The following is a 20,545-nucleotide window of genomic DNA, read 5'->3' as shown; positions in this document are numbered from 1 at the left end:
CGGGCCGTTTGTAGGCTGCACGCCAGGTCACTCACGAGGAGCGGCTCGCTGATTGGTGAGCTGCCCGCCACTCTAGCCCAGTACGCAATGCCTATTGGTCGATCCGGCGGTGTCTCCACCCAGGTCTTCTGTGCCGGTAGTGTGTGGCCCACCTTATTTTATAGTTAAGACTACAAATCCCAGAGATCAATGCGCTCCGAGCCGGTCGCCCTGCAGAAGGCTGTGGGGCGATGTCTGCTGGGACTTGTAGTTTAAAAAAAAAAATAACTGCGCTCAACAGCCAGGAAACAAAACTTGTAGTAGGAGCTTAATGTAGAAACTTTGCAAGACTCGGGAGAAACCAGGTAGTAAAACTAACCAGTAACCTCACTAAAGAGGACCCACGACTGTTCTGTTGTATCCCTCTTCAGTTCTTCTATGCAGCTGTTAATAAAGTAAGATGCCATTACATACATCCCTGCCTGACACTATTTTCGAAACTCTTTATCCTCCACCTAACCTCGGTACTGGGAGTCCAACTGGGCATGCTATTCCATGACACTTTCTTTTTTCCCTGTTCTCACCTTTTTATGCTGCCTAAACTCAATTTACAATCCTTCTGCCTCAGCCTTCTGTAATCTCAAGAACTGGGGTTACAGGTGCTGTAGGGAAAAGGGGCAGGCTAAAGAAACCCACCATGACCCTGGAGCCCAGAATTAGGAAGGATGGCTCAGATAAGGCCAGTGAGAGAGACACAGTTTAGCTCAGATCAGAGCCATCTCTGCCCCTGTCCAACGGACTTGTGAAACCAACCAATCACAGAGCAGGACAGCAGAATCCTGGCCCTGGGGCCCAGGACCAGGGAAAGAAACACAGCCTGTGTTTGGGACTGGAGCCAGAGAAATGAACACTTTATCCCCAAACCCAGAACCCAGGAAATATGTATCTGAAACTAGTACCAAAATAACACTCTTGGCCCCTAGAATCAGAGTCAGTGAAAGAAATGTGTCCTGGCCTTGGAGGTAGTGTCAAAAATCCAAGAAAGGCCAGTGAAAGAAACACAGTTTGGCCCTGAAATCAGAGACACCTCTGCCTCTTGCCCACAAAACTGGCCAATCCCTAGGCAGAAAATAAACTAACCAATCACAGTTGACTTCGCCCCCTAGATATCCTATATAAACTGCCCTGCCTGGTCAGTTGTGAGCTGTTCTCTCCACCCTGGTAGAGCCAGCTACTCTCCTGGACTCCTCCTCCCCAGATAAATCTTTCTCAGAAGAGTTTTGGGTGAAGACCCTCATTCACTGGTGCACAGAAGAACCTTGCTGGGACGTCCCATAGTGGACTGAGCAAGGGGGAGCTGAACAGAAGAACCTTGCTGGGACATCCCATAGTGGAGTGAGCGAGAAAGAGCTGGTAACACTGAGCCGGAAATTGTGGCTCTCCAGCAGAGGAGCAGGATTGCTGTGTCCTGCAGGGAGAACATCGGCCATAGCACCAGGTATATCCTGAATTTCCGAAGAGTCAGGATACCCTTCCTTGCTGAAGCAGTTCCAGGCCTGACTCTCCCAAGAAGTCAGAAAATTTTCCCTTCCAAGGTTGGGCTGTTTCTTTAGAGTCTCAGCCATCAGAGCTGTGCTAAACAGCTCCAGGTGTCAGGGACACCTTCAGGGCAGAGCTCTTGTTCTGAGCAGCTCGAGGTGTCCGGGATACCTCGCCTTCTAGGGCTGAACTGTCTCCTTGCAGTTTCAGCCATCAGTTTACTAACATTTTGGTGCTGAAACCCGGGACACCAAACCCAGAGTTTTTGCAGTTTACTTACGGGTGTGAGCAATATGGCTCAATTGTCCATGAAAGGTGAAATATTAACTGCTTTTCACCCAAGCTTAAGATGCATTTTGAAATTATATGTCTGTGTGTGAGTATGTGCACATAAGCGCTGGTGCCCACAGAGGCCTGAAGAGGTCCAGATCGCGGGGACCCCCACCCCAAAAGACCACCACAGAGACCGAATCCCATATGTAAAGTCAAAGAGCCTTCATTTCAAGCTTGGAGCTTGGACTCTCTGTCCAAGGCAGCAGTGAGAGCAGAGAGCCCTGAGCTCAGGCAGGGTAGGGGTTTTTATCATGTGGTTCAGGACCCTGACTGGCTGACATTTGTTTTTCCCCTTAGATGCAGGCCCTCCGTGGGTGCGGTCACCTTATGGCTTCTCCTGGATCTGGGTGCTGCCTGCCAGTAAGCCTGTCTCTATGACTGTCATGGCGGCTGTGTGGTGAAGCTGTTTTGGGACCCCCCACAGTTGGATCTGTTACAAATTTGCACTCAGCTGGCCGGGCCAGGGTATCCTGTGCAGGGGACCATGCTGGCATGCTGGGCAGATGCAGCAGTGGGGTTGCAGGCAGCCCACACCATGCAGGCATGGCGGTGGGGTGGCAGTGGACAGTCATTCACGACCCAGACACGCATCCGTGCGGAAATGGTTCATTATAATAGAGACAAAGATGGTGGTGGTGGCACATGCCTTTAATCCCAGCACTTGGAAGGCAGAGGCAGGTGGATCTCTGTGAGTTCGAGGCCAGCCTGGTCTACAGAGTGAGTTCCAGGACAGGCACCAAAACTACACAGAGAAACCCTGTCTAAGAAAGAAAGAAAGAAAGAAAGAAAGAAAGAAAGAAAGAAAGAAAGAAAGAAAGAAAGAAAGAAAGAAAGAAAGAAAGAAAGAAAGAAAGAAAGAAAGAAAGAAAGAAAGAAAGAAAGAAAGAAAGAAAGAAAGAAAGAAAGAAAGAATAGAGACAAAGAGATAGGAAAGAGGGAGAAAAGAGAGAGGAAGAAAGTGGGGGTCGCAGGTGCACACCTCGTGGGTGGAAAAGCTGAAGAGAGGAAGGGGAGCGCTTTTTCCTTATAATGAGGCTTTTACGTCAGGACGCAGGGCGGCACCAAGAGGCGGGTCAGAATACTAACATTGGTTTCCAAGGGGTGGGTCAGAATGTTAACACCCAGGGGTCTTAGAGATCGTAGTGGAGCCTTGTATTTTTTCCCCCAGTATTGACGCTGTGACACAAGGCTATGCACATGGTATGAAAGTGTTTTACACCTCCAGCCCTTGGTTTAATGAGACACTATGAAGCCTAGGCTAGCCTGGACTATATAGTCCAGGCTGGCCTTGGACTTGATCCTCCTGCCTCAGCTCAGGAGTGCTGGGACCGTAGGCAGGTATCTCATCATGCCCATTTCAGAACACTCGTGGTGATATCCATCCCTTCATCTACCACTTGAATTTTTTTTTTTTTTTTCAGACAGGGCATCATATAGTCCGGCCTTGCCTTGAACTTGCTGTGAAGCTGAGAACAACTCTGAATTCCTGATCCTCCTGCTTTCCCCTTCAGAGTGCTGGGATTACGGGCCTGCAGCTCGGTGCCTGTCTTCTGTGGTGCTGGGAATGGAATGCAGGGCCTGCTGAGCAAGTGTTCTACCAGCTGCACTACAGCCCCAGCTCCAGGGCTTGGAACTCAGGGAGGAAAGGGTGGGCGCTGGAAAGGCAGCGGGGAGAGGAGGGTTCCAATGGACAGCCAGGGGCCCTGCTGGCTTGCAGGGGACATTCCACAAGAGGCTTAAATGAGAACTGGAAAAGCCAGAGACAACATTTTTCACATTCTTTGGCCAGGGAAATGCTCTGCGTCTGTGTGTGGAAGAAAGAGGAAAGAATAATAATCACCCGAATGCCAGGAAGGGTCAGGGCAGAGAAAGCAACACTTCCTTCAAGAGATTGTACCTGTGGCCAGCATGTAATTAGACCTGAGGGGTTTTGTTGTTGTTTTGAATGTGCATTGGTGCTTTGCCATGGGTGTTGGGTCCCCATGGAACCCAACATGTTGGGAACTGGAATTACAGTTGTGAGCTGTCCTGTGGGTGCTGGGAATTGAACCCCGGTCCTCTGGAAGGGCAGTCAGTGCTCTGAACCACTGAACCATCTGTCCAGCCCCATAGACCTAAGGTTTGGGGGAGAATTAACTGGAGAACTCTAAAACATATGTCAGCACACTAGTCCACTGCCAAGCAATGCCGCTGGGAGGTAGCAGGCTTTTGGTTTGTTTTTCTTTTCTTTTTTCTTTCTTTCTTTCTTTTAAAATTTTTTGGTTTTTTTTCAAGACAGGATTTCTCTGTGTAACCCTAGCTGTCCTGGAACTCACTCTGTAGACCAGACTGGCCTCAAACTCACAGAGATCCGCCTGCCTCTGCCTCCCGAGTGCTGGGATTAAAGGAATGCGCCACCACCGCCACTTCGCTAAAGAAAAATTAAAATAAAAAAAAAGCAAACAAAAAATTACCCAGAGTTGGGTGTGGCCCACACCTTTAATCACAGCACTTGGGATGCAGAAGCAGGTGGATTTCTGTGAGTTCCAGTCTAGAATAGTCAGTAAGGAAAGAATCCTCTGGCAATAGTCACAGTTGATGCATAATCTCTGTGCCAAAAAGAAAGAGAGGATCTTGAATAGGGGCATGGCTCAGTTGGGAGAGTACCTGCCTAGAATCTACCGCCAAGGGGCCAGGACCTGGTAGGCCTTGGCTTCCATCTCAGCCCCCCACCTCCCGGGACCATTTTATGTGGTCACACGCTGATGCTCATTTGGGGATCAGTTCAGAGAGTTTATGAGAACAGAGGTAAGCATGACTCTAGGGTGACCAATTCATACACAAGACCACTGTAACCCTGACGCCATCGGCAAAGCTGGGGTTCTCCAAGAGCACCGCAAACGGTCCTAACGAGCACACAGTATTTTAGTTAATCTACTTCTTTTTTTTGTTTTGTTTTTGTTTTTTTCAAGACAGGGTTTCTCTGTGTAGCTTTAGAGCCTGTCCTGGGACTTGCTCTGTAGACTAGGCTGGACTTGAACTCACAGAGATCTGCCTGCCTCTGCCTCCCGAGGGCTGGGATTAAAGGCATGCGCCACTACCTCCCACCGCCCACCCTGGCTTATTCTTCTGTTGCTGTGATGAAACACCACAACCAAGGCAATTTACAGAAGAGTTTATTTGGACTCGAAGTTATAGAGGGATAAGATCCCATCGCGGCGGGGAAGAACGGCAGCAGGTACAGGAAACTGAGAGATCCCACCTCAGCTACAAGTAGGAGGCAGAGAGAGCAAACTGGAAACTGGGTGAGGCCACAGCAGCTTGAAGCCCCACCCCCAGAGAGGCCCTTCCTCCGTCAGGGCTGGACCACTTATATCTTCCCAAACAGAATCACCAACTGGGGTGTGTGTGTGGGGGGGGGGCGGGTACTCAAATATGCTGGCCTGAGCTGGAGAGATGGCTCAGAGGTTAAGAGCACTGGCTGCTCTTCCAGAGGTCCTGAGTTCAATTCCCAGCAACCACATGGTGGCTCACAATCATCTGTAATGAGATCTGGTGCCCTCTTCTGGCCTGCAGGCAGACATGCAGACAAACACTGTATACATAATAAACAAATATTTAAAAAATAGTTTAACAAATATGCAGGCCTATGGTGTGTGTGTGTGTGTGTGTGTGTGTGTGTGTGTGTGTGTGTGTGTGTGTGTGTGTGTCTCATTCAAACCACCAAACACAGAAGTACAAACACTGGGAAGATTGGCCCAGAACCAGAAGTAGATAGATACATCACAAACGTGTGAGTTTTGTGACCTCTAGGGAGAGGACTCAATTTTTTTTCTTTTTTCCTTTTGTACTGTTGGGCATGAAAACTTAGGGCTCTGGGGCTGGAGAGATGGTTCAGCAGTTAAGAACCTCTTGAACCTCTTGAAGAGGATCTAGGTTCAATTCTCAGCATCCACATGGTGGTTCACAGCATCTTAGAACTCTAGCTCCAGGGGATATGATGTCCACTTCTGACCTTCATGGGGGACTAGGCACATATGTTGGGAACTTGCAGGCAAAACATTCACACAATAAAAATAAACAGCATTGGGGGTGGAGAGATGGCTCAGTGGTTAAGATCACTGACTGCTCTTCCAGAGGACCCTCGTTCAATTTCCAGCACCCACATGGCAGCTCACAACAGCTCTAACTCCAATTCCAGGTGATCTGACATTCTCACACAGACATACATGCAGACAAAATACCATAAAATAATTTTTAAAAAGGACATTAAGAAAGAAGCTGGGTAGTGGTGGCTCACGTTTTGGAGGCAGAGCCAGGCAGATCTCTGTGAGTTTGAGGCCAGCCTGGTCTATTGAGAAGTTCCAGGACAGGCACCAAAACTACACAGAGAGACCTTGTCTCGAAAAACCAAAAAAAAAAAAAAGTACAGTTTTGCTGGGTAGTGGTAGTACACGCCTTTAATCCCAGCACTCGGGAGGTAGAGCCAGGCAGATCTCTGTGAGTTCGAGGCCAGCCTGGTCTACAGAGTGAGTTCAAGGACAGCCAGGACTGTTTCACAGAGAAATCCTGTGCATTGTTTGGCCTGCATGAGGGTGTCAGATCCTGTAGACTGGAGCCACAGACAGCTGTGATCTGCCATGTAGTTGCTGGGAATTGAACTCGGGTCCTCTGGAAGAACAGCTAGTGCTTTTAACCACTGAACTATAACTATCTCTCCAGCCCCAAGGGCTATGAGTGTTCTTTTGTTTTGTTTTGTTTTTTGTTTTTTGAGACAGAGTTTCTCTGTGTAGTTTTGGTGCCTGTCCTGGGTCTCACTCTGTAGACCAGGCTGGCCTTGAACTCACAGAGATCTGCCTGGTTCTACCTCCTGAGTGCTGGGATTAAAGGCATGTGCCACCATCGCCGTAGGTGTTCTTAAAGTCTGTGCAATGGCTCCAGGCCCCCTGGTAATTTTTGTTGTTTTGTTGAGACAGAGTCTCACTGTGTAGTTATCTATGACTGTCCTGGAACTCACTATGCAGAGCAGGCTAGCCTCAAACTCACAAGGATCTGCCTGCCTCTGCTCAGTTCTGGGACCTGGGATGCCCTGCCCACAATTTTAATTAGTGGGAGGAGTCTTCCTAAAATCACTCAGAGGACACAGTTTACTGCCTGCACCAAACAAGTTCAGAGCAGATCAGCTCATCCATGGTTCACAGTTCCTAGACCGTGTTTGAACAGAAACATGGGTTTGTTGCCGGGCAGTGGTGGCGCACGCCTTTAATCTTAGCACTCGGGAGGCAGAGGCAGGCGGATCTCTGTGAGTTCAAGGCCAGCCTGGTCTACAGAGCAAGATTCAGGAAAGGCGCAAAGCTACACAGAGAAACCCTGTCTTGAAAAAAAAAAAAAAAAAGAAAGAAAGAAAGAAAGAAAGAAAGAAAGAAAGAAAAGAAATGAAACATGGGTTTCTAAAGGAAATAACCAATTTCCATTGTCCACATGGAATCGACTATGCTGGTGAGGACCCCAGGTTGCCAGCAGTTGCTAGGTGCATCTTTAGAAGGGTCTGTGTGCAGAACACAGGTGATGGCCTTAGATGCCCAGCGCACTGTCTGAAGAGGGTTGCGTGCACAGCCCGGGCAAGCGGAGCTCCCGAACTCCACTAATAGGTTGCTGAGGTATTCCCTACGCTTGACTGCCTCCCTAACCGGTTCAGCCAGGGACTTACTTGGTCCTTACTTGTTTTACTCCTTCATTCATTCACTATGTAGATCAGGCTGGCCTTGGATGTGCAGTCATCCTCCTGCCTCTGCCTCCTAAGTACAGGAATTGTAGATGTGCGCTACTACACCCAGGTTTCAATTTAAAACTACATTTTTACTGAAACTAGGAATTCCATCCTTCTGCCATGCGGGAACTGCACTCTCCTCTCTCCCTCTTAAGCTCCACATGGAAACTTCTGAAACCCAGAAATAAAATAATGCCAGGGGCTGAGGAGATGGCGTGGTGGGTAAAGCATTTGCCATGCAAGCGTAAGGACATGAGTTTGGATCCCCAGCACCCACATCAATGCTGGACAGGACAGACATGACACTCCACCTGTAACCCCGGTGCACGGTGGCAGAGATGGGAGCTCCCCCCCCAAAAAAAGCTGGCCCCTGGGCTCCACACCCAGCAGTACATAAGTGGGGCCCGGTGGATACAACAGTAACCTTGGCACTGGAGAGGGCAGGGAGATCAGAAATTCAGTTATCCGCAGCTGTACAGCAAGTTAGAGGTCAGTCTGGGCAATCCTGTCGCCTAGTGCTGCATGCTTTTCATCCCAGTGCTCAGGAGGCAGAGGCAGGAGGGTATTTGTGAGTTCGAGGCCAGCCTGGTCTACAGAGTGAGTTCCAGGTCAGCCAGGGCCGCATAGAGAGACCTTGTCTCAAAAACACCAAAATAAATAAAGAGCAGTCTCAAAGTAGGGGAGGAGATGGAAGGGACCAGGAAGTTGACATAAAGCATCTACAGTCTACTTCCTCTTGGAGGGGAAAAGAAAACAACAAATAACAAGGGAAAGACAAAGTAGGAATCGTGGTGAGCTAAGGTGAGCTGGTGGCTCTCACTATTTCCCTGATTTCTACGGCTTTCACCCCTATATTTTTGGCTCTGTGTTTCTTATTTAATAAGACTGTTTAGAAATTCGTCTAAGTTAGATGCCTGTGATCCTAGTACTTGGAAGGCTGAGGCTGGAGCATCACCAGTTAAAGCCAGCCTGGGCTACAAGATCCTGTCTGAAAAAGAAAGAAGATGCATACTTGTGCTTTTGAGTGCTGGGGAATCTCACAAGGCCAGTGTTTGCGGTCACTGAGCTAAATCCCAGCTCTGCCTTTCAAACAGCTGGCCAGGGACACATGAAGGAGGCCGGAGGGTGTAATCACATGTGAGTGGCCCACCAACGGCAGTGGGTAGATGAAATGACTCCTGACCAGTGCTTCTCAACCTTCCTAATACTGTGTGCGACCCTTTAATACAGTCCCTCGTGCTGTGGTGACCCCCCAACCATAAAACTTCATAGCTGTAATTTTGCTACTGTTATGAATCATAATGTAAATATCTGAATGCAGGATATCTGATATGCAACCTGCCGCTGAGGGGTCATGACCCACAGGTTGAGAACCATTGTTCTAGAAGGTCGTTGAGGATGGGAACCCAGTTTAACAGGCTCCGTGTCTTAAGACTGTCCTCTCTCCCTTACCTGAATGCACCTAGGAATAGAGCCTCCACCAAGGACTCAATCTACCGGAACCTTCAGTTTTGACCTCCCAAATTCTAGAACTTTTTGAGAAAATGTGTTAAGCCCAGTCCGTGAGTTATTTTGTTGTTGGTTGTTTTTTTTCTGTTTGTTTTGTTTTTTTAAATTTTAAATAATGTGTACTTTTAAGAATTCTGGTTGCTCTTCCAGAGGATCCAAGCTCTTCACCCAGCACCCACATGGCTCTCACAACTCCAGCTCCAGGAGGTAATGCCCTTTTCTGGCCTCTGAAGGCATCAGGTACACAGATATATATGCAGGCAAAATTATGCACAGAAAATACACATCTTTAATTAAAAATAGCTACGCATAGCCAGACCTGATGAGATCCATCTATGATCACACCCTTTCGGGAGGGTGACAGAGGCATTGCACACAGGAAGTTTAGAGGTCCACGGCCAGCCTAGGCTTCACAGTAGAACCATTTCTCAAACAAACAAAAAGAAACATTATTACACCTAAGGCCCTGAGGAGCAGTTAGCATACCCTACTTCAGCATGCTCAGAGCACAAGCATCGGACACAAGCTCTGCCTTACTCAGCGATGACGGCCCTGTGCCTGGCTTCCAGCTGCAGCTCTCCTCCCCATCCCAGCAATGCAGACGGGACTGTGAGCTGCTGGGCTGAGGCTGTAGCTGTTGGTGGCATATGCCTGTGATCTTAGCACTAAGAAGAGACAGGAAGACCGTGACTTCAACGTCATCCTTGGCTATATGAACTGAAGGCCAATGAAACCCTGCCTCAAAAACAAAACACCAAAACAAACAAACAAAAATCCTGGACTGCTAGCCCGGGAAAAGAACCAAAATCGAAGTTCACTGAACAGGGCACACTCTAGTGTCCAAAGCCAATGCGAACATCTTCAGTAGGGGAACATCTGTAGGTGTGTGTACGTATCTACATGTTTCTGTCTACATACATGCGCTCACAGAGATAAAGTGGGGCTGGGCAGTGTGCACCCAGAATCCCAGCACACAGAAAGGAAAGGCAGGAGGATCAGGAGTTCAAGGCTTTTCTTTGATCCCAGGTCTAGCCTAAGCTGGCCTCAAACTCATCATCCTTCTGCCTCAGCCTCCCAAGTGTTGGATCACATGGCTGTGCATCGGCTCTGGCTGTTGCGGTTCTGTAAGTGTCTGGGGGCTGGGGATGTGGCAGGACCTCGTGCTCCCCAGCAGGCACGAGGCCCCGGGCTCCTTGCCTGTCCCCTGGCAGGGCAGAGAGAGACTAGGCTGGCAGACTGTTTAAAATAACTGCATCCTTTAATGGCAGTAATACAATTACTGGATTAAGAGACCACATGAGAGAAGGCAGGTGAGGTTTCTGGAAGACAGAGACTGAGTACAAAAGGGGAGGGAGAGCCATGCGACGATCATTGTAAAAATACAGTACGTTATATACATATTTGCACCATCGACTTTCAACTCAGAAATACTATTTACACTTTTGTTACAATCCTGGTTAGAGAACATTTTTTCTTTAAAAGCGTGGCCTGATGGCGAGTGGAGATTCAAGCGGAGTTCCTTGTCCCACGAGGGGCTTCGGCTAAACTATTCCAAGACAAGGGCTCCAGAGTCCGTCTCACCCACAGATTTCATAGATTTCAAAATTCATTTAACTTTTCTTTAACAAAAGAAAACTTTTCTTTTTCTAATGTAGACCAGGCTGGCTTTGAATTCGTGATCCTCCTGCCTCCGCCTCCTGAGTGCTGGGATGACAGGTCTGCACTTCCAAGCCTGGCTTTTACAGAAGAGAATTTTCCAGGGGGTGGGGGGCTCCAAACACTGCCACACTGTACTCTCCCTATCCTACATTTACCACGGTCCCAGTCTTGGAGGTCAAGGCTGGAGTCCAAAGACAAATCTCATTGATGATTGTTTAAGAAAACAAAACAAAATAAAAAACACAAAGACAAACAAAACCAACCTGATCTTGGTGCACTGACCCCACAGGGTGTTAGCCCTGTGGGGCACAAGCCCCTCCCACCCTGGCTTCAGGCCCCAAAATGTTTTGAAGGGATTTCTCTTTGGGCTGCGGAGGGTATACGGGGTGGGATGGAGAGGGTGGCGGTGGATGGGGGATGTGGGAACCTGTCTCCCCGAGGTGGAGGAGATCCACTGGCTGTGTGTGGGGCCGAGAGACCCAATATAGAAAAGGCAGGCTGCAGGAAAGCAGACTCTAGGGCCTGGCAAGTGACCCAGAGGCACAGAGGCCTGCGGGTCTTACCCAGTTCCCTGACCCAGTCTTGGGGAATGGTCACAGGAAGTCTCCCCTGAGGCTCTGGACAAGGCCAGTCCTAAGGTGGTTAGTGGGGGAGGCTGTGGAAATGCCTCCGCTGCCTGGGATCTGGCAGATGCCTTACACCTCCCCACCCCAAGTCCCTTTCCTAGAAAGGACCGACACACCACTCTGGCCCAGCTCGACTCGACTGTCTGCTCAGCCCCTCTGGGAAGCAAGCGCCCACTCTTGCACCACCACCACAGACCGCTGATGCCGTGCTTCTGTCAGCTCGGGAGGGGAAGCAAACACTATCTGGTACTCTACAGATAACACGGCTAAGGCGCATGAAAGCAGCTAGCAGACACTTGGCCAGGGCCACGCCGGCCTCCCGCCTCGGGAGTCTGGCCGGTGGCCACACCACGGATCCTTGAGCTGTCGCGAGGGTCAGGCCAGTGGCCCTGGACAGGTAATACTGAGGAGAGCGCTCTGAGGGCGGCCCCACCGTCTCAGGCTTGCTGCCTGAGGTCTGTCTCACCCAGAGTCTCCTGGAGGGCTGGAGGGCGTCACTTTCAGGACAAACCCTGGACGGAGGATGAGGGATGCACAGGCCCAAGCAGGTCAGGGCCGGGGGCTGCCAGGACCTTTCTCTCCGTGTGACATTTTCTCATCACCGCTGCTGTGTCCTGAAGCAGGCTGTCACAGGCTGCGTGCTGAAGAGAGGACAGCTCACCCGGGGCTCTGGAAACTCCGACACCAGCTTCCACACCACGTGTCTGTCTCTCCCAGCAGCACAGGGTGAGTGGCCTTCAGTGCCTCCCAGACGCTTCCGCTTTCCTTAGTTCCAGGGAAGCCCCGGGCTGGGAACTTGCTACTGTCCAAGGCAGGGTACAAGTTGCTCACTGGGCAGAGGGAGCCCAGGAGCCTGCAGCACTGACCAGAACCCAAGACGGTTAGATACAATTTATGACTCAAAGAAAGTACTACTCAAAAGGGGAAAAGGGAAGAAAAATGTAAAGAAAGAACACCCTGCCTGCCCCCCACCCGTAACTCTGGTTGCTGCCCTTAAATGTCACCCTGGAAGGGTGGTGGAGTGGAGGGAGCACTGGCCCCCACAGACACTACTGGCAAAAGGGGGAAGCTGTGGGGTCAAAGCCTTTAAAAACGTCCTTCAGGGACCCCGCATCCTGCTCACCCTCCCGGGCAGGGCTGTTGCCAGCAAATGGGCTTCCTGTGCCTGTTTTGGGGGCTGGCTTCACAGTCCCAAAGAGGGTGGGCACTGGCAGGTTGTGCACCCCGGGCTGGGGTGTGGCCCCCTCGGGGGGCGGGGTGGACGAGGCAGCAGCGGGGGCTGCAGAGGCCTTGGGCCGGGGCCGGTTGTAGCTGTTGTATCTGTCCGTGGCTGCGGCCCCATCTGCGCTGGCCTTCCCCGTCTCTGGCTGCTCCAGCGCAGACTTGCGGACAAACGGGGGCTCCTTTGCCTTGGAGGCGGAGCTCTTGCCATTGCCCTCGGGACCCTTGGGCTGAGCGCTCGTGTCGGAGGCGGGCTCTGCAGCTTTGCCACCTGCATTGGGAGTCCTTGGGTCATACAAGCTGATGCCACTCAGCACACTGCTCTGCCCGCTGCTGCTGCCCTGGCCCAGGCCACCAGCTGCCAGCACTCGGGGGTCATAGGGGGCTGTGGCCGGCGGGGACGAGTCTCCACTTGGGCTGGCGGCAGGAGGTGAGGCTTCGGTGGGACAGGGCTTGGCTGCACGGGATGCTGCCGCAGGGTCTGCGGACTTCTGTAATCTGGGGTCAGTCGGGGTCTTCCGCACCCTGGGGTCGCTGGGTTTGTCACTCTGGCCAGGGGTGTTGACGTTGACAGTCTTGAGGATTCGAGAGAGGAGTTCAAAGTCGGGTAGGTTAGAGCCAGATGTGCTGGGGTCTGTGGAGCCAGGACGCTGCCGGGTGTTGGGGGGTCCAGGGGGTGTGGAGCGGTGCAGCCTGGGGTCCAGGGCGGGCAAGGACTGCAGGGCAGCAGGCACCGGGGGCACGTCCTGCTTGGGGATGGGCAGGGGGATTAGGTCCTCAGGGTTCCAGAGCACAGTGCGGGCGAAGCTCGGCTTGCTCAGGGTCACGTCCTTCTTGATGTGACTGAACTGCTGCAGCTGAGAGCGGGGGTCCCGCAGTGGGTGCCCAGGCAGGGGGTCCAGGGGGATGCTCACAGCCTTCTCGCGCAAGGCCCGCTCCCCCTCCTCCTCCTCTGCAGGGGTCTGTCCTTTGGAACTGCTGGGGCCTGCAGGGCTGGAATGAAGGCTGCCTTCCGTCTTGGAGGTGGGCAGGGCACGAGCCAACCGAGGGTCAGAGGGCCCCGAGTCCCCTGGGCCAGTGCCCCCTGAAGTCTCTGCATGGCGGCTGAGTCTGGGGTCACGGCTGAGGCGGGGGTCAGCCAGCCGGCCTCCTGTGGGGTGTCCCTTCTGCAGGCGGGGATCCCCCAGTCCACTGCCGCTCGGTTCCCCAACTGCAGCCTGGGGTCGGCTTGACGTCTGTTGCCTCAAGGTCTTGAGGATGGATGTGACACTGCTTCCCCCCTCGTCCTCGTCACTTGAGTACCAGTTTCCGGTGTCACCTGAGAGAGAGCAGAGCAGTGGGAGGCATGAACGGCCATATCCCGTAGGCCTCATGGAGCCCTGGGGTCCCCTGGTGTGTGGTTCTGGGCTGTTGGTTAGTATCTCCCAGGGTCCCCGCTGGGAGCCAGGGGTACACAACCTGGCTCTAGGTGTTGATAGCATCAGGGCCTCTCAGGCCAGCACCATTCCTGGTGGGCGGTCTGATCGGAATAACTCACACAACCACCCAGGAGGTCCTGTCATCAACATGCCCGCTGGACAGATGAAGAAATGGAGGTATGTATGGTGCCATTAAGTCAGGGTAGGGCTGAGCCTCAGAGCCCAAGTCCTACTTACTGCCTCTTCCCACCCTGCAGGCAGGTTTGGTCCAGACCAGCTCTAGTCCCTCTCTCTGGAGGTCTGGACAACGGCCATGCTGACAGCTCACACGCACATCCCCAGACCCCTCACAACAGTCCAGGGTCAGGGAAGGGCAGGTGCAACCACACACAGAGCCCAGGAGGGAGGGAAACCGAGCCACGGGGAGGGCCGCCTCCCTGCCGTTCTTCCTGTGTTGTCTGCCCCCACTGGCTTGCTCCAAGTTCCTGAGACCCTGGGGCCATTCAGCCCTCAGGTGGATACCACCGGGGTGACCACTCGAGCCTGTGCCTACACCACTGGTGACACCATGGCTGTGTCTCTATGGCTGGCTGGCCCATCTTTGGCTTTGGAGTCCCAAGTATGTGTTCTAGGGATCAGCCATCAGAGTGTCATTCAAGCTTCTTAGGGAAGGGCACGGTCTCTGCTAGGAACCAGCCCACCACCCTCCTCCACCGAGTCAGGAGTCTCCCGAACCCAAGATGCAGAGGAACCCTGGCCTCCGTTCCTCGGCGTGAGGCACAGCCGCTCAGGCCAGGCCTCCCTGCCAAGCTCCTTTCAGACACAGCACCCAGCCTAGGTGCCCGCCCTCGTCCCTGCACAGAGCCGGCTGGGCGCTGCCGGGGGACACATGCCTTCCTCATTCTCCCGGTCCTGCTTGCTGCTCTCAGCCAGCCTCCTCGCTCTCTCCTCCTCCTGCTGCTTCTGCTGGATCCTCAGGTACAGGGCCCTCTGGGCCGAGGGCAGGAAGTCGGGGACACCGGCGCCCGCTTTCAGCCGGCCTGGGGGCCCTCCCTCGGGGAAGCTGTCGGGCTCCAGAGGGTGCTCGGGGAAGAGGGGCTCCCCAGGCTGCCCCGGCAGCTCTTCGTAGTGCCCGTAGTCCTCTGTGGCAGGGAAGAGGGTTTGTGTCGGGAAGGCCTCCGTTGGAAAAGCCAAGGCTGGTGGCGAGTGCGAGGATGAGGATGGCCACCCGTCCCTTCCTCCTCCCCAGGCCTGGGTGCCTTGAGAGTCCAGCAGGAGCCCACAGTGGGCCAGCTGGCAGGGAAGGGATGAGGCGCAGGGAGCGCATGGTGGATGCTTATGGATGTCAGCAGAACTGCGTGCATACGCCTCAGACAGAAACTTGCGGCAGACAGGCCTATCCCTCTCAGGCTAGGTAGCTGCTGCTGTCCTCAGAGGAAGCAGGCTTGGTTCATCGTCTGCCATGAGCTGTCTCATGGTTTCTTGCAGGCATGTCCAACCGTTTGACATCGTGATGTGATGTTGTCACCTGCCAAGTTCATGCTTGAGAAAGCACGTGATCAAAGTAAAAATAATCTCACACAAAGAGGTCCTGAAACTCTAACAGACCAGGCTGGCTTTGAACTCACTGGGATACTCTGCCTCCCAAGTGCTGGGACTGAAGGTGTGAGCCACCATGGCTGGTCTACTCATAATGCATAATTAAGTTTAAGGTTTTGTGTTATGTTGCATTCACAGCTACTCTCAGCTGTATGCAGGGCCTAAGCTGCAGGCTGGACATGCCTGTAAGAAAGCAAATCACTGTATCTCCCAGAAGCAGAACCTAAAGAGAACAAGACTCACTAAAAACCTCAGTCCAGCTCAGGGCACCCCCTCTGTCCTCTAGGGGCTCCTGGACACCAGAATTACTGAGCACATAGGCAGATGGATGGCAGGGCGAGGGAGCTTCCCTTCCTGACCAACCAGCTCTACCATGTGCATTAGAACGGCACCGCTCTCTCACTGCGACTCCCCGGAATGTAGAGTGGTGAGCCGGAGGACGCAGGACGGGCTTGGTCAAGAGTCCTCTCTGTCCCTTCCACATGTGGCGGTGACTCTTACCCAGCTGGGGCAATGTCCTGAGCATCAGAGATGCAGTCCATGCTACCAAGAAAGTCAGTCTGGTGTTTTCAATAGTTTAAACTGAAGAACTGGGGACTGGGGCGATGGTTCAGCGGGCTACCACCACACAACTGGATCCCCAACACAGACATAAAGCAAGGCAAGGCATGCATGGCAATGGCCTGTAATGCCAGTGCTTGGGAGGGAAGTAGACAGGGCATTCCTAGTTCTAGCCAGCTAGACTACCTGAAATGGCGATCTCAAGTTCCAATGATTCTCTGCCCCAATATACACAGTGGTCAACTGATGTCAGCCTAGCCTACCCACATGTGCACACTGCTCATGTGCACCCCCACACACTGCAAAACTGTAAATGTTCATACCCAGTGGTAGGAGGCCTCCTTCCAGGTCAGGGTATGAGCCTGAGGAGACTTAATTTACGCTACAGCCACTGGAGCGGGGACAAAGGCTGAGGCTCCATCTCCACAGAACACCCATTACAAGAAGGCCACACAGGTGTGTGGAGACCACGGCAGCTCTGTGCTCTGAAGGGTGGCTCCTGGAACTCAGGTGACAAGCTCACTTTCACTGCAGATACCCACCGTCAACAAGCCAACCAATGGAGGCCAGGCACTAGTACCTCTATCTTGGCAGCCTGCCTTTTCCAGCGTCTCCTAAAGCCCTACTCCTTAGCATGTGCCACGCATACACTACGGCTGCTCAGGCACACGGCCGAGGCAGCATGATCCTCACATCCAACAGACCAGCCTGAGCTTCAGTTAAGGTCTGCCGATACCCGGACCCATCCTTCCAGCTGCTCCTTTCAGCCCTACACAGCACAGAGGGTCACACTGGCTCCGAAGTGCCACGTCCACACCACGAGACCTGTCTATACTCTAGGCTATCTCCCTGCTATCTGCTGTAAGCAACTCCATGGAAGCTTGCACACTTCCTCCACTGTTCTGGTTGTTTGGCAGTCTCACTGTATCCTGGGCTGGTCCAGAACTCCAAGCGATCCTCCAGCCTCAGCCTCAGCCTCAGCCTCCTGGATGCTGGGAAGCGCAGGAATGCATGTCCCATGCCCCTCGCCCCCCACGATGTTCTGTAGAGCAGGCAAGGCCACTCCCGCCAGGTGGCACACACCTTTCCTGTATAGCATAGCCGTTTCTGCTCCCCTCAGACAAGCCGGCCACCTTCTCGGAGGAGGTCCGGCTGACGTCCCTGCTGGGCCTTGGCTGCCTCCCACGGCTCTCACTGCCCCATGCTATTTTCTAACAATGGCTAAGGCTCAAATGAGCCGCCCAACTTCTCTGTTTCCTTCTACTAGGATGCAAGCATGGCAAGGACAGAGTACACTCGCTGTGAGCTGGGTCCCTCCTCCTTTCAGAGGCTGCAATGAGTGTCCTACTACCACCCACAGCATCCAGTCCTGACTGGGACACAGAGAGGGGAAGGAACCTGTCCGGTCACCGGGCCAGGCAGGCAGTCACCAAGCCCGCCCAGCACTACCTTAAGAGGGGCCTTGTCTAGGGCACGAGCACGAGCACAGCGTCCTAAGGCATCCCTGCCTTGCTCCTGAGTGACACCGGGCACTATGAGCAGAGCTTCCTACACTGACAACACACGCAGGAAGGAGCCTTGTGCTCCCACAATCCTGAAAACACCCACGGGACAGGAATGGGACTGAAATGTTGCTCTAAGACTTGAACAAGGAGGAAAAGGCCGCTTCTGCCCACCACCCCACCTTGGCGAGCCCAGCTCTGCAGCCCAGCCCGTGTTTACATATGGTGTTTACATACCTGTATCCCCAACGAGCCCCGGCTCCATTTCCATGCCTTCTTGCTGCGGGTAGAAGTTCTCGTAGAAGTTTTGGACTGGCGGGATGGGAGGCATCATTCCCGAGTGTGGGGAGTCTCCAGGACCATAGGGCATCATCGGGGGGCCACCAGGACCCATGGGAGGGCCAGGGTTCATGGCAGGACCCATTGGCATGTCGGGATGCATGTCGGGGTGCATGTCAGGGTGCATGTCAGGATGCATATCGGGGTGCATATCTGGGTGCATGTCAGGGTGCATGTCAGGGTGCATGTCAGGATGCATGGGTCCCCCCATTGGCCCTGGGGGTCCCATGTTGGGGCCAGGACCCATTGGCCCTGAGGGTCCACCAGGTCCAGGGAACCTAGAGGAGAAAATGATACTTGTGAGGAAGCTGCTGAGGAAAGGTAGTGGCGCCCAGCCCAGGATACCCACAGTGCTCACTTGAAGCCTAAGGCCAAGGGCCCAAATAGGATCTGACAGCTTCAGAGAGGGCAGGGCCCTACCAGGTCATGCCCCTGTGCTTCTGTGGGCATAAGCACTCACCTCACACCCAACTTCTCTGCTAGCTGCCCTGTGGGCCGCACCACAATCTCAAACAAAGACGGGATCTTCTTGTTGTACATGTCCTGCTGCAGCTGCTGCGGGGACAGTGGCTCATGTGCCGGCAGGGCCATTTGAGGAGGGCCAGGAGGAGGAGGAGGGGGCGGGGGTGGGGGAGGAGGGCCACCCTGCATGGGCCTGCCATTAGGAGAGGTGGGAGCTGGGGGCCCAGGGGGCCTGGGAGGGGTGGGCAGGAGCCCCACGCCAGGAGGTGGCTTGGGCAAGGGGTTGATGCCCTGCTTCTTCAGCTCTTCCACCTCCTTCTCGTCCTCAGCCCCTGCTTCTGCGTCATCAGCCAGCATCTGTGGGAGCAAGGGAGGTCACATCAGAAGACTCCACCAAGTCAGACTGTGTGTGTGGAGAGCTGAATTTTCTGAGGAAAACCCTAAAACCGCAAGCCTGCAGAGGGCCTTTAGAGCACAGGGCCTAAATTCATCCATCTTCAACAGGGCATAGCGGTAGACATCTGTAATCTTAGCACTGGGGATGCTGAGGCAGGAAGATCTCAAGTTTGAAGGCAGCCTTCCCTCACTGCCATGCTTCCCATCACCGTGTCCACAGGCCTCCAATGTCCCGAGACAGACATGCCCAATGCCCAGCAAGGCTCCAAAACACTTTACACCTCTCTCTACTACCAATGAGCAAGTGCGAAAACCTGGCCAGTATCTCTAACAGACAGCTACCAGTCAGGATAGGCCTGGGGATCAACCCTAGCACGTACTGTCAGGTAAGGAACTAGATCAAAGTAGTCTTACTGGCACCCTTAGAGATGCCCTCTACCATGAACATACAACCTTTCTCAGGCAGCCCTACAGCTTGGCTTCTGCCTTCATATGTGTCTTCGACAACACAGACATGATAGCCTAAGAAGGATGCTTGAGTCCATTCCTAACCTGGTCTTCCAATCCAATGTGATTAGGTTGCTATTAATCTATGGAATTAGCTTAATGGTCAAAGGAATTTATTTGGGGGTTAACTCACAAGACAGAAATAAGGGATTGTAGCAGAATCTTAGAAGGGTGAGGCAAGGTCTAAGCTGTTCTCTGGAGAGCTCTGCCCTGGTCTATCTCAGCATCCAAACTCCATGAGGTAGAGAGGGCATATACGTACATCCTAGGTCTATAGGGTCCCTGGCAGCCACGCCCAAGGGACAGGTACCTGCAGCTACCTGCTGCCTCACTAGGGGTGATGCTTCAGGACATGGCACAGACAACCACCCACCACACCAATCTGAGCCCAATGACGTGAACATGCACAACACACATGAGAAAATGACCAGAGGACAGAACACAAACTACCTAGCAGCCATCTCAGCACCGATGGAGGGAACGCACAAATATCTGCCCCACACTCCCTTGCAGCCTCCCATCCATGGCCTCCCTACAGCAATGACCACTAACAGGCTCTTGTCCAACATGAGTGCCCAGCTGTGTCCCCAGACCTTCCAGGAGATCTGATGCTGGTATTCTGAAGGATTTCCAAAAGTCTGTCACCTATGCAAAAATGACAGTCACCACCCAGGACAGGTGGCACATATCTTTAATTCCAGCATTCTGGAGGCAGAGATAGGCTGATCTCTATAGATATAAGGTCAGCCTGGTCTATGGACTGAGTTCCAGGACAGTCAGAGATACACAGAGAAAACCTGCCTCAAACCCCCCCACACACACACACACACAAAAAGTCATGCTTGCATACACAAATAAACAAGGTAGTTGTTTACAAATTCTAAGCTTTTGCCTAAACTGGAAATATACGAATGTACTTCAACCAATGACTGGATCAACAAACTTAGCCATCTGCTGAGGAATTCGACTCTGCGGCCAACAGCACTGAACTGCAGAGGCCCACAACGCTGTGAGTGTACGGCAAGTGCATTACAGCTCACTCATCCCTAGCCTGCTTACTGTACAGTTCTACCTAGAAATCACTCGTTCTTCTCCTGTGGTGACAGGGTTCAAACCCAGGGCCTTCTGCATGGGAAGCACAGGCTT

At 52.9% G+C, this 20,545-nt stretch overlaps 1 protein-coding gene across 2 annotated transcripts in view; it reads right to left on the bottom strand.

Moving 5' to 3' along the window:
- Positions 1-10,348: 10,348 nt before the first annotated feature.
- Zc3h4 (zinc finger CCCH-type containing 4) overlaps positions 10,349-20,545 on the bottom strand; it is a 38,775-nt gene continuing 28,578 nt past the window's right edge. For both annotated transcript variants that reach the window (XM_006991461.4, XM_006991463.4), the window contains 4 exons: positions 18,495-18,853; positions 17,933-18,312; positions 14,927-15,175; positions 10,349-13,933 (listed from right to left, as the gene is read on the bottom strand). In XM_006991461.4, coding sequence (XP_006991523.1) covers positions 12,444-13,933; positions 14,927-15,175; positions 17,933-18,312; positions 18,495-18,853 — 2,478 coding nt within the window. In that variant the 3' untranslated portion in view covers positions 10,349-12,443. The remainder of the gene's footprint in view (positions 13,934-14,926; positions 15,176-17,932; positions 18,313-18,494; positions 18,854-20,545) is intronic.

The sequence above is a fragment of the Peromyscus maniculatus genome, chromosome 1 (assembly GCF_049852395.1).
Source record: "Peromyscus maniculatus bairdii isolate BWxNUB_F1_BW_parent chromosome 1, HU_Pman_BW_mat_3.1, whole genome shotgun sequence".
Taxonomy (NCBI): Eukaryota; Metazoa; Chordata; class Mammalia; order Rodentia; family Cricetidae; genus Peromyscus; species Peromyscus maniculatus.
This window is presented reverse-complemented; position numbering and strand designations above follow the sequence as displayed.